Source organism: Mytilus edulis, chromosome 8, assembly GCF_963676685.1.
Source record: "Mytilus edulis chromosome 8, xbMytEdul2.2, whole genome shotgun sequence".
NCBI lineage: Eukaryota > Metazoa > Mollusca > Bivalvia > Mytilida > Mytilidae > Mytilus > Mytilus edulis.
In genome coordinates this window covers 67218246-67232713 of record NC_092351.1, presented here as the reverse complement: position 1 = coordinate 67232713, position 14468 = coordinate 67218246, and the positions used below count along the sequence as shown (strand labels likewise).

Sequence of the window (14468 nt, the reverse complement as noted above, 5' to 3'; positions counted from 1 at the left end):
ACAAAAATTTCTGTATCTGTATTTCTGAATTTCAAGTATACAAAATTTAAGTAAAAGAGGCATCATTATCTGCCCAAGAATGATCTCTAGCTGTCTATCAACTTATGTTGGCAGTTTGCTGCCTTATTTCATTCACCCCAACATATCCTTTTATTTCTATTTTTGTTTATTTGAAGATAATGACTATTATATAAATGCTCCTGATGAGAAAACTTGATAATACCTTGATTATTGATGATAGCACCTATCTATTTATGGTGTGTTAAAGTGATTAAGCTACAACAATACACAAACGTATATGGACTATAGCTGTACAGAATTAATCTAGGCAGCCTTTATAAATTCTATATATAGAGTTCTTGTCTGTAGAAAATGATCTTATTATCAAGCTATCAATGTGATTACAAATTTAGTCAACTTTGTCAATTCTACAAATAGCTTAGGAAGCAATACACATGACATTGAAACGGTCCAGGAAGAAAGCAAAAGTTATAAAAGATATTCTTGGTACGGGTATTCCTATATTCGGTGTTTCTATGGCTTTATTTATATATTCGGTGTTTCTATGGTTTTATTTGACTTCTAAATGTATGAAAAATCACTGTTCTAAGAGCTACATGTATTTGACCTTGAAAAGAAATACTGTAAATTCAAAAATTATTGTGTGCATTTATTATTGCAAATTAAGTTGGAATAGACGAAAATGTAAGATTAGTAATAGCGATTTCAGGGAAATCTGCATACAGATATAAGCATCAGATATCAGACTGCGAGTTCTTATTATTGTGTTTTTCATCCACTCGCATTATTCGCATTAATAAAAACCTTGCAAAAATAACAAGAGTGCACAAGCTGAAATGTCTCGCCTTCTATACTAATCATTGATATTATGTTGATAGTCCTAAGTATAAAGCTTTATTACAACTGTCTCATAAACTTAACATTAACCAAGATAACTAAACAAAGACCAATGAACCATGAAAATGAGGTCAAGGTCAGATAAACCAAGCCAGGCAGACATGTACAGCTAACAATGCTTCTATACAACATATATAGTTGACCTATTACTTATAGTTTAAGAAAAATAGACCAAAACACAAAAAATTAACACTGTGCAATGAACCGTGAAAATGAGGTCATGGTCAAAAGAAACCTGCGCTACTGACATAAAGATCATAAAATATTTCCATACACCAAATATAGTTGACCTATGGCATATAGTATTAGATAAATAGACCAAAACTCAAAAACTAAACTTTGACCACTGAACCATGAAAATGAGGTCAAGGTCACATGACATCTGCCCGCTAGACATGTACACCTTACAATCATTCCATACAACAAATATAGTAGACCTATTGCATATAGTATGAAAAAAACAGACCAAAACACAAAAATTTAACTATAACCACTGAACCATGAAAATGAGGTCAAGGTCACATGACAGCTGCCCGCTAGACATATACACCTTACAATCATTCCATACAACAAATACAGTAGACCTATTGCATATAGTATGAAAAAAACAGACCAAAACATAACCAGATGCTCCGCAGGGCGTAGCTTTATACGACCGCAGAGGTTGAACCCTGAACGGTTGGGGCAAGTATGGACACAACATTCAAGCTGGATTCAGCTCTAAATTTGGATTGTGATTAAATAGTTGACACAGCATAGGTTTCTGACACAGAATGAATGTGTTCTAATGAACTTAAATTTTTGTTTTCTCTTAGAGCAATTCACTATGCTGTTGAATATTAATCCTCTCGAAAAAATGTTTGAAGAAATTTTCTTTTTTATTTATGAAATTTCAAATGAGAAAAATTGAACCCAATTTTTTTAATCACATCCCCCTTTCCCTTATTCCAAAACTAATCTCAATTAAAATTTCTAATGGAGTTTGCAACAATAACTACTCATTTAAATACATCATAAAATATTAAGATGTAAAAAAACTGCTTGTTATCACTGAATGGTAAAGATTATTTTAATTTATCAGTTGGTAGTAAAAAGTGAATATACATTGTATATTGTATTTAACAAAGATTTAAGTTGATTCTGGACAAAGAAAGATAACTCCAATTAAAAAAAATCTTGCTATTGCACAATATTTTGCAATTAGATATTTCTTGTTTACTATTCTGGACAAAGAAAGATAACTCTAATTAAAAAAAAATTTGCTATTTCACAATATTGTGCAATTAGATATTTCTTGCCATTGCGCAATACTGTACAATTGAAAAGACTTGCTATTGCACAATACTTAATATAATAATTTTAGATCCTGATTTGGACCAACTTGAAAACTGGGCCCATAATAAAAAATCTAAGTACATTTTTGGATTCAGCATATCAAAGAACCCCAAGATTTCAATTTTTGTTAAAATCAAACTAAGTTTAATTTTGGACCCTTTGGACTTTAGTGTAGACCAATTTGAAAACAGGACCAAAAATGAAGAATCTACATACACAGTTAGATTTGGTATATCAAAGAACCCCATTTATTCAATTTTTGATGAAATCAAACAAAGTTTAATTTTGGACCCCGATTTGGACCAACTTGAAAACTGGGCCAATAATCAAGAATCTAAGTACATTTTTAGATTCAGCATATCAAAGAACCTAACTGATTCATTTTTTGTCAAAATCAAACTAAGTTTAATTTTGGACCCTTTGGACCTTAATGTAGACCAATTTGAAAACTGGACCAAAAGTTAAGAAACTACATACACAGTCATGACAGTTAGATTCGGCATATCAAAGAACCCCAATTATTCAATTTTGATGAAATCAAACAAAGTTTAATTTTGGACCCTTTGGGCCCCTTATTCTGTTGGGACCAAAACTCCCAAAATCAATACCAACCTTCCTTTTATGGTCATAAACCTTGTGTTTAAATTTCATAGATTTCTATTTACTTATACTAACGTTATGGTGCGAAAACCAAGAAAAATGCTTATTTGGGTCCCTTTTTGGCCCCTAATTCCTAAACTGTTGGGACCTAAACTCCCAAAATCAATACCAACCTTCCTTTTGTAGTCATTAATATTGTGTTTAAATTTCATTGATTTCTATTTACTTAAACTAAAGTTATTGTGCGAAAACCAAGAATAATGCTTATTTGGGCCCTTTTTTGGCCCCTAATTCCTAAACTGTTGAAACCAAAACTCCCAAAATCAATCCCAACCGTTCTTTTGTGGTCATAAACCTTGTGTCAAAATTTCATAGATTTCTATTAACTTAAACTAAAGTTATAGTGCGAAAACCAAGAAAATGCTTATTTGGGCCCTTTTTGGCCCCTAATTCCTAAAATGTTGGGACCAAAACTCCCAAAATCAATACCAACCTTCCTTTTGTGGTCATAAACCTTGTGTTAAAATTTCATAGATTTCCATTCACTTTTACTAAAGTTAGAGTGCGAAAACTAAAAGTATTCGGACGACGACGACGACGACGCCAACGTGATAGCAATATACGACGAAAATTTTTTCAAATTTTGCGGTCGTATAAAAAATTTAACTATAACCACTGAACCATGAAAATGAGGTCAAGGTCAGATGACACCTGCCAGTTGGACATGTACACCTTACAGTCCTTCCATACACCGAATTTACAAGCCCTATTGCTTATAGTATCTGAGATATGGACTTGACCACCAAAACTTAACCTTGTTCACTGATCCATGAAATGAGGTCGAGGTCAAGTGAAAACTGTCTGACAGACATGAGGACCTTGCAAGGTACGCACATATCAAATATAGTTATCCTATTACTTATAATAAGAGAGAATTCAACATTACAAAAAATCTGAACTTTTTTTTCAAGTGGTCACTGAACCATGAAAATGAGGTCAAGGACATTGGACATGTGACTGACGGAAACTTCGTAACATGAAGCATCTATATACAAAGTATGAAGCATTCAGGTCTTCCACCCTCTAAAATATAAAGCTTTTAAGAAGTTAGCTAACACCGCCGCCGTAGCCGCCGCCGCCGGATCACTATCCCTATGTCGAGCTTTCTGCAACAGGCTCGACAAAAACCTCGCAATAATTTCTGAATTTACAGTATTACAATTAATATGTGATCAGAGCCTTATTTGACCTTTAAAAAATGAGTTCAAATTATGTGTTAAAATTATTGAAAAGACAAAAATTGGGAGTTAGTCGGTATTTGAATTGTTTAACATAGGGAGTTTATCGGTATTTGAATTGTTTAACATATTTGATTTGAGATTTTTCAGACACATTGTTGAGTAAGAATCAAGAGAAATAATCCTTACCTTAATTGGTTCAATGGGTTCTTTCTCCACTTCATCTTCACTGTCATCACTGACAGTCAGATCTCTTAATATAATATCATCATTTCTGTAAAATAGAAAAAAGACTATCAGTACAGATGTTCTAATTAGTATACAAATGTGTTACAAGACAACCACAAGTTACAACTGCATATATAGTTATGTACCATAAGTTATGTATATATATATACAAACCATAAGTACTCCTGTTCAATTGTAATTTACTTATGGTACATGAGTAGGTTCAACACCCCCAACAAACGGGGAAGAATACAGTTGTGTATACAGAGTTCTTGAAGTCTTTCATCTGGTGTTTCTTTACAAAAATCTGCAATTCCTTACTACTATTTTTATATACCAAAATCGTGTCATCCTTTAAACAAAATTTTGTTGGTCAAAACCTATGGACCACCACTTTCCAAGACATGTGGAAAGCTAATCATATTTTAGAAAGAGTTGTGATGTAATAATGTGTTGTTGTAATAGCTGTCTCTTAAATGTCAGCTGTTATAAAAGAATTTCTTGCTAATTTCTGAGCAGAATAGATAAACATAGGTGGAATTATAATACATTGTAGCTACTAAATACCTTGTCTTTGCATAAAATGTAGCAAAATTACCTGTATGACAAGGGCAAGAACCAGATCTAAACGACAAGTAAATATCCAAATGATATAATACAAGGCTAACCGTAGAAAACAAGAACAAAATTAATCATGCACATTTATTACACACAGTACACACACACATGTATATCAAAAGAGCTCATGGTAAACATGGCAATGTTATGTTAAAACATGACTTTGACAGATTTTGTACAATACAAAATAAAGTATGTAATTTAGGTAAATTTTCTGTCAACAACAGCAGCTACACCAAGCAATATTTGTACCTATATATATAGCTAACCACAGGTAAGTTAATGAAACAGGTGTTAGAACTGGTGAACATTACCTGCTTCTCCTGTATAATGTATACTCAACATTAAAAATCTTTCCTCAACATGCCATTTCATTAAAAAAGTGACAACTAAAAATTAAGTATTCAACAGATAAAAATCACTGTATAATTTATATCTTTCTGACCTTTAAATTATACCCCAAAACGACAGAAATTGCTACTTTGTAACTACATTTGTAAATATTGTGCATTACATTGTACTCTGTGTATGTACAGTCTACATGTAAGATATCAAACCAACATCAATATAGACACATAATTATCTCTACTCCACATCAACAAAATATCCTGCCCGATTATCTGTAAAGCTGAAGTAAATGGAATGACTCTACCCGTCAATTTATTTGTTCTTTTTAAGGGAGAAAAAGGATTGGATAATTTTTTTTTGGATGTAATAATCTTTACAATACAAAACTGATAGTAAACCCAAAGACTGTCCTTAATAACCTTAATTTAACTCATATAAGTGAGATCATTCAATCGTCTTGTATTGCCAATTGGCAAAAGTTCAGGGGAAAAAAAGATTCTTTAATGAAACTAATTCAGTAAAAAATAATTTGAACTGTCTTGCCTGTGGCGAATTCGGAATTTAAAGGGGCAATGAACTTCAAGCTTAGGTCAGCTAAATGGTCAAAATTAATAGTACAGGTTTAAAAGTCCATGTACACGTAATGAATTAACAATCAAAATTGTTTCAACATTTTATTCATGTATAATTTCTCAATTTTAGAAACACATAAAGATTTTAAAATGACAAATGGAGCAAGAAATTTGGGGCAAGGTCAAGTGACAATATCTGACTCAAGGCTTCCAAAGCGGTCATATATTCTGGACTTGACCGAAACTTTCATAAAAAGTTGGGCTGCTCTCAGCCTCAAACGGTCAAATAGAATTGGTTTGCCACTTTTTGTTATTCAAGGCATTTTTCATAAAACGGTCATTTCAATTTTGACCAACTATCGATCATTAAAAATGTCCGTTTGGGGCTTTGGACATGTCCGCTTGGGCATACTATTTCACAAAGATATTTCGGTCATAATTGGGTGTATTACAACAGATGCAGCGCATATTTAAGATACTTTGAAGTGTCTCAGTTAGTCTAATTCTCTGGGTACATAAATGTAAGGCTTGGTTTTAGCTTGTGTACATCAATAAAAAGACTCTGACTGACTGACAAGTTCTCATTTAAAATATTCTCATCATCCCAGTTAAAAGTAGGTACAAGTCATTGAGGTTATTTGCAGAAATGTGCACAACTATGACAATTTATATGGTATTGAAGAAAATTTGATTTATTTTATTTAAACAATTGGCTGAATTTTGATTGTACTAAAACCTTTAGAATCCCAGTCAAGAAAAATATGATGACTTTCATGAAACAGATGAATCTGTATTAATTTAGTTTTTTGATTGATTAAATGTCAAGAATAAAGATTGTGGATTCTAAAGTTACAACCCTGTAATTAGATACAATGGTCCCTCATCATATTCTTACATAATTTATATCCTATAGGCTATTATATGTTAACTTAAATTATTCAATTCTTTTTTACAGTGTAATACATAATTCTACATGTTATATGTGTTAGGGATGTAGTGCCAAAAAGGATTTTGTATGATGGTTAACAAAAAGGATCAGAATCAGAAACACTCCACTTAACCTTGCAATGTTTGAAAACAAAGAAGATCATGAAAAACTGGTGCAATATCTGTATTGTATCAAAGCACATGCCAAGAATTCATGTATAAACCAAAAGTGGGTCATTACTGAAGTTCCACAACATGACTGTGACAAATATTTCAAACTGATAAGCTGTCATCATTTCACTTGGAAATTTGTTTGATAATTTCTGCTGATTCAGCAAATCTTGAATCTCTTTAAAAACTAAGCAATAAATGTCAGCAAACTTAACTTTGGGTCCCTTGGGTGATTTAAAAAGAATACATTAGTAACAATCATTGAAGAGAATCCAAGAGCCAATCATCACATTGTAATTATTCAAATTGAAGTAAGTTTTATAATTTATTGGTTTTGATCTATCAACCCATTTTTTTCCCTCTGATTTCTATGTAAACTATGAACTTGAAAATTGGATAAATTGCTGCTGAGTTTGAGTCATAATTGAGTTATCCTCCTTTGCATGCAATATGCACCTAGCAATGTGCACAATCAAAACAAAATTCATCAATTCAATTCGACTAAAAACCAAATAACAATGTCCTACTTTACATCAACCCATTTCTCAACTGTGGTTACTAGAAGATCAAATGAAGCTCCTAACCTGTTTATAAAATCAAAATTAATATTGTAAGATGTACTTTATTATGACTTAGTGAATTACATCAAATATCCTGAATAATTAATGAGGAACAATTTATAAATTGTAATACATAATATGTCCTCACTAGGTGTATTCCTGGGCTATATGTTTCCAGTAGATTAAACCTGCTAATGTCTAAAATCACTTTTTAAATACAATATACCATGATAGAAATCACACAAACTGTTACATGTTATTGACAATGTCATTACAATACTTCCACTGATGACATTTCACTGCTAATATATTGAGTTCTTAAGTAGTGAAATATCAAGCTACTTACCGTTATTATAATTCTCTTACACAACATTTAAAAATACCATCAAAAGTTCAAACTATAGAATACAAGTATATTGTACTTGCACTTGACACATTCTCATGGTAAGTAGGAATGCCTTTCTATTGTATTCACTATTGGCAGTGTTTTATAGACATGAAATTGAGTAGGAAAGAGAGAAGCTCTGTAATAGATATGAAGAAAGGAGACCTCTACTGAACATCTGTCATCTAATAACATCCAATAAAACTCATTCGAATCAGTTGTTGAAAAGAACAACCATACATGCTTTTTTAGATGAGGTGTAAATTGAGAAATTCAATACATGTTGGTATTCAGTTCAAAAATTACAATGAGGAAAATTACTATTTTACTGGAGAACATCTAAATGTCCTTTGTATAAGATATATTGAATAGAGACTGAATTGCTTGTGCCTAAATTCCAAGCCATGAAAGAGCTTTTTAAAGGCATTTGGCCTCTAGGCTTAGCTTACTCTGCAAGCTTGATAAATACATGAAATCTGTTAGCATATTTGGATGAACTGATAACTTTTTCTTTTTTTTTGGTAACTAAGTTAAACATTCAAGTGTTAAAGTAAGAAAGTAATCTGTAAAAATTGACATGACAGCTATCCAACCACAAATCTCAAGAAACATTTCAAGATTTGAAAGTAATTACATGGAGTACAACAGGTCTTAAATTTTCCACCTTAAAAGTTTTTCAAGGCCACAATTCTTCAAAGCAGCCATAGCAAATAGTGGACTAGATCTCTAAATGGTCAAAAGCATTAACAAGTATGGTCAAAAAAGATATTTGGTATCATCTGGCTGATGAAAATCTTTAAATCAAGTATGCTTGGGGAAAAAACTTCCTCCCCCGTTATTGTCAGGAGTCCAAATGTAAAAGTGAACTCAATATGTAAGTCACTATCATAACTTCTATCAATTTGAACAAAAATTTGGCTCAATATTCATATAGGCATAGTAAAAATATGGTTCTAAAACAATTATATATGGTTTTTTTAAAGAACGTTTCAGAACCCTTACACCAATAGTAATACTTCATATACACTTGATAATTAAATATGGAATTAACCATCCATAGAATTAGAAATTTTTATGTGAGTGTCTTCAAAGCGAGGTCGATAACATTTATGGACATGCCCTTAAAGAAAATTCAATTTCATTGATAGATCAAAAGAACAAACATCATTGATTTTTTAACATTATATTCAAAATACATAAATCCTTAATTCTAATGCAACAACGTTTGTAACGTTCATTTTGATTGGATAACGTCACTTTCTTACATGGCATCAATTGACAATTGATGCTATGGGACGTACGCGCAAGCGCAGACGGCATATGACAGATTTTAAATACATGTTTAAACGTTGTTTTCTGTCAGTTTCATTAGAATGGAGATAACAATATTGTATTTTAAGCTCCGACGGCATCAATTTGGGATTTGATGGTCGCAAATACCCGTTTATGTCTCCGCTAACGCGTCGCCAGTAAACTTAATTTGCGACCATCAAATCCCCAATTGATGCTGTCGGAGCTTAAAATACAATACAGTTATCTCCTAATTGATGTATAATCATAACCTTTTTTGCACTAAGTTTAATATGAAAATGCTTTATCATGAACATAAGTAAAACAAAGATGTACAAAGGAAATATGATTGATTTTATCTCGTGTTTCATATCCTTAAAATACCACAAACTTAAGTTGGACATTATTGCACTTAAGTCCTCATAACAATAAATACAGCATGAACAATTTACTTTTCAATTCTTTTTTTTTTTAATGCTTAAACTAAAACATTAATACATGCTTTCAAAAGGATCAGTTCAAGTTGAGATCCATTACAGATTTTGTCTGTCTATATAGATGCAGGTAACTTATATTGTAGATTGTCAAAACTTTTGACTTTAGCCATCTATCAATACTAAAAATCCTGGAGGCCATCTTTGATTGCAACTAACACTATTGATATTCAAAAATTTTAATAAGCAACTATTGTAGTTCAATCAGTACTAAGAGCAGATATAGTTACACCTGTGCACTATTGCATGATCATCAATCTTAAGTACTGGAAATTCACATATTAATAAGCAAGATTCACATGGCCAACCATTAACCGGAGATTCAGGAAAAGCTGGATACTGATATATATATATATATATATGATCAAAATACGAGTTCTGATTATTACAATAGTCACCCAGTCTCATTATTACACAAATACATCACAATAATTTTTGAATTTACAGTACTGAACCTTCAATATTTAATCATTGGTGGGTCTAAAATTGCTCTTTGTTGAGGTGCCTAATATTTGATTGAAGAGTTTAAGTTCATGCCAAATTCAACTGAAGAAAATCTCATTAGTAAAGTCACCTCCAATACTCCTCAAACCACTCATTTAAAACATTAAAGTTTGGAATTTCTCCATTATGATATAACTAACATGTGGATTACACTGATAAAGTTTTACATAATACTGTAAACTGGAGTATTTTTGGCAGGTGTTATATTCCTGTAATTCATGACTTGGAACACTTCAGGTGGCTACTTATTCTAAAACATCTTGATGACTTTCTTAAATACAGCATCTATAGGTTGTGAGGAATGTGAAATTAATAAAAGAAACATGAAAACTGGCATGCATAAAATTCCAGTTTACACAATATAACAGCAAGATATTTACTATGAATTTTTTTCTATCTCAAGACAATTTACACTTTCTGTACTTAGCTGATTTTTGTCCTGGAATGACCCAAGATCTGCTCAGAATAATCTTCTTATGTAAAATAACAATCACTTTTTAAATTGTGATGTAAATATTTATGGGAACTTGTGTGATCTTATGTAATGGCAGACAAATTTGCATACAATTGTAAAATTAAATAAAAGTAGACGTATCAAATGTTGAAAACTTACTTTTCCTGTTTAGCAGCTAGTGGTGGTTTGATGGGTGTTTCTGGTGGTGTGATTAAAGGCTCTATAGGAGCAACTAAAGGTATATCTAACTCTAAGTCATCTTTCTTGAAGTCGTTTGTTATTATAGGGCATTTGCTTAGCTTGGATTGAAGATCTGAAATAAATAACAAAATTAGTTACAGATACAAAGCCCTATAAAAAAGTATTTTGCAATGTCTTTTAAACTTTATTATGGCTTTATAAATTCTTTACATAATATTGCACTTGTTTATTTATCTTGACTTCCAAATCTCGTTATAATGCAATGGTTTTACTTTGATATCCTTTAATAATCTCTTTTATTGCATAGCAATATATTTTTTCCCACAGAAAGTAACTAAAAGTAAGCGTGCAATAAATCTTCAAAATTCATGACGTAATCTTAATTTAAACCAATTTTTACTTTCAAATTTTATATTGCTATACAATAAAAGGGTTATTGCATGAATATTGGGGAATATTGTCCCTCGTAGAACATATATTGCACTCGCAAGCTCGTGCAATATAAAATTCTACTTGGGACAATATTCCCCAATATTCATGCAATAACCCTATATTATAGCATAGATTTCATTTATTTGGGCTTCTAGAATTTGAGCTTTAAAATTGCACTGGTTTCATTTTATTTGGATTTCTTAAGCTATCAATATAGCACTGGTTTTGCATTATTTGTGCTTCTGAAGCTCTTGATATTGGACTGGTTTCTCTTCACATGACTTCATCAACTCTTTATATTGCACCAGTTTACACTCATCTTTGAACACCATGCAGTGAGCTTCACATGGGGATGTAATCTTTAGTTTGAACATCTTCCTCAGAATAAAAGGTGCAATCCCTATACACAATAACTCTTTCAAACCATTTCCATGTTTTCATTACTTGTTCTGTGTAGCAATGAAATAATGGAAATTAATGATGCTGTTAGACAGAGAAAAGATCCTAAATCAGCCCAAGAGATCCACAGAAATGATTCTCCAATATATAATTAATCCACAAGGGGCTGAAGTGATCAATGTTGAATCAAACAAAATCATTGTTGTTTTACAGGATCTTTATCCTTTAGGTGACAGAGTGAGTAACCTATATGTTGTTACCTATAATAGATTTTATAGCCTATGGTCTGAGTTCAGTAGCAAGGTGTGATCATCCTAACAGAAGTATAAACATGTGTGGAATGTTTATCCAAATGACAAGTTCTGTGTAATTAACAATGATTTAATTATAATGACAACTACCTACCTTAATGAGCGAGTAACTGCTGATATACAGTAAAACCACGATTAGGTTTACTTTCAAGCAGATTACTGAATGATAAAAAAGGCCAAAACTTTTATTATCCAGTGGTGAAGTAAAGTAATTGTTCACAAGAATAATAGGTGAAGAATAATTTAAAACCAGGTGCTCCGCAGGGCGCAGCTTTATACGACCGCAGAGGTCGAACCCTGAACAGTTGGGGCAAGTATGGACAAAACATTCAAGCGTGATACAGCTCTGAATTTGGATTGTGATCAAATTTTTGACATTACATGGGTTTTTTTACACAAAACAAATGTCAAGATTTTACAAATCAATTAAAGATTTCTTCTTATTTAAATCTAAAATTAAATAGTTGACACAGCATAGGTTTCTGACACAGAATGAATGTGGTCTAATGAACTTAAAAGTTTTTTTTTGCCTTTGAGCAATTCACTATGCTGTTGAATATTAATCCTCTCAAAAAAATGTTTGAAGAAATTTTCTTTTTATTTATGAAATCTGAAATGAGAAAAATTTAACCCCCCCCCCCCTTTTTTTTCACATCCCCGTTTCCCTTTCTCCAAAACTGATATCAATTCAAATTTCTAATGGAGTTTGCAACAATAACTACTCTTTTAAATACATCATAAAATATTAAAATGTAAAATAAAGTGCTTGTTATCACTGAATGGTAAAGATTGGTTGGTAGTAAAAGTGAATATACATTGTTTATTGTATAAAACAATAAAAAAAACTTCATCAGCAACATTTTATATTGGCAAATTTCCAATGAAGTTATTTACATAAAGTTATTGGCAAATAAAAATAGAAAATGACATCATAGTCATGTCTGGCAAATGTCCAACATACATTATCTAAAAACATTTTAGATAAGATAAGGAAAAAAAGCTTCATCAGCAACATTTTATATTGGCAAATTTCCAATGAAGTTATTTACATAAAGTTATTGGCAAATAAAAATAGAAAATGACATCATAGTCATGTCTGGCAAATTTCCAACATATATTATCAACTACTATTCTATACAAAGAAAGATAACTCCAATTGAAAATTTCTTGCTATTGCACAATATTGTGCAATTAGATATTTCTTGCTATTGTGCAATACTGTGCAATTGAAAATTTCTTGCTATTGCACAATACTTGATATGGAATCCTGGTTTGGACCAACTTGAAAACTGGGCCCATAATCAAAAATCAAAGTACATATTTAGATAAAGCATATCAAATAAGCCCAAGAATTTAATTTTTGTTAAAATCAAACTTAGTTTAATTTTGGACCCTTTGGACCTTAATGTAGACCAATTTGAAAACTGGACCAAAAATTAAGAATCTACATACACAGTTAGATTTGGCATATCAAAGAACCCATTTATTCAATTTTTGATGAAATCAAACAAAGTTTAATTTTGGACCCCCATTTGGACCAACTTGAAAACTAGGCCAATAATTAAAAATCTAAGTACATTTTTAAATTCAGCATATCAAAGAACCCCAAGGATTCAATTTTTGTTAAAATCAAACTAAGTTTAATTTTGGACCCTTTGGACCTTAATGTAGACCAATTTGAAAACGGGACCAAAAATTAAGAATCTACATACATAGTTAGATTCGGCATATCAAAGAACCCCAATTATTCAATTTTTGATGAAATCACACAAAGTTCAATTTTGGACCCTTTGGGCCCCTTATTCCTAAACTGTTAGGACCAAAACTCCCAAAATCAAACCCAACCTTCCTTTTATGGTCATAAACCTTGTATTTAAATTTCATAGATTTCTATTTACTTATACTAAAGTTATGGTGCAAAAACCAAAAATAATGCTTATTTGGGCCCCTTTTTGGCCCCTAATTCATAAACTGTTGTGACCTCAACTCCAAAAATCAATCCCAACCTTCCTTTTGTGGTCATAAACCTTGTGTTTAAATTTCATTGATTTCTATTTACTTATACTAAAGTTATTGTGCGAAAACCAAGAATAATGCTTATTTGGGCCCTTTTTTGGCCCTTAATTCCTAAACTGTTGGAACCAAAACTCCCAAAATCAATCCCAACCTTCCTTTTGTGGTCATAAACCTTGTGTCAAAATTTCATAGATTTCTATTCACTTAAACTAAAGTTATAGTGTGAAAACCAAGAAAATGCATATTTGGGCCCTTTTTGGCCCCTAATTCCTAAAATGTTGGGACCAAAACTCCCAAAATCAATCCCAACCTTCCTTTTGTGGTCATAAACCTTGTGTTAAAATTTCATTGATTTCTATTCACTTTTACTAAAGTTAGAGTGTGAAAACTAAAAGTATTCGGACGACGACAACGACGACGACGACACCGACGACGCCAACGTGATAGCAATATACGAAGAAAAATTT

At 31.7% G+C, this 14468-nt stretch overlaps 1 protein-coding gene across 1 annotated transcript in view; it reads right to left on the bottom strand.

Moving 5' to 3' along the window:
* LOC139486832 (AF4/FMR2 family member 1-like) overlaps window positions 1–14468 on the bottom strand; it is a 68763-nt gene that overhangs the window by 38258 nt on the left and 16037 nt on the right. The window contains exons 7-8 of the mRNA XM_071271837.1: window positions 10802–10955; window positions 4281–4365 (exon numbers count right to left, since the gene is read on the bottom strand). Coding sequence (XP_071127938.1) covers window positions 4281–4365; window positions 10802–10955 — 239 coding nt within the window. The remainder of the gene's footprint in view (window positions 1–4280; window positions 4366–10801; window positions 10956–14468) is intronic.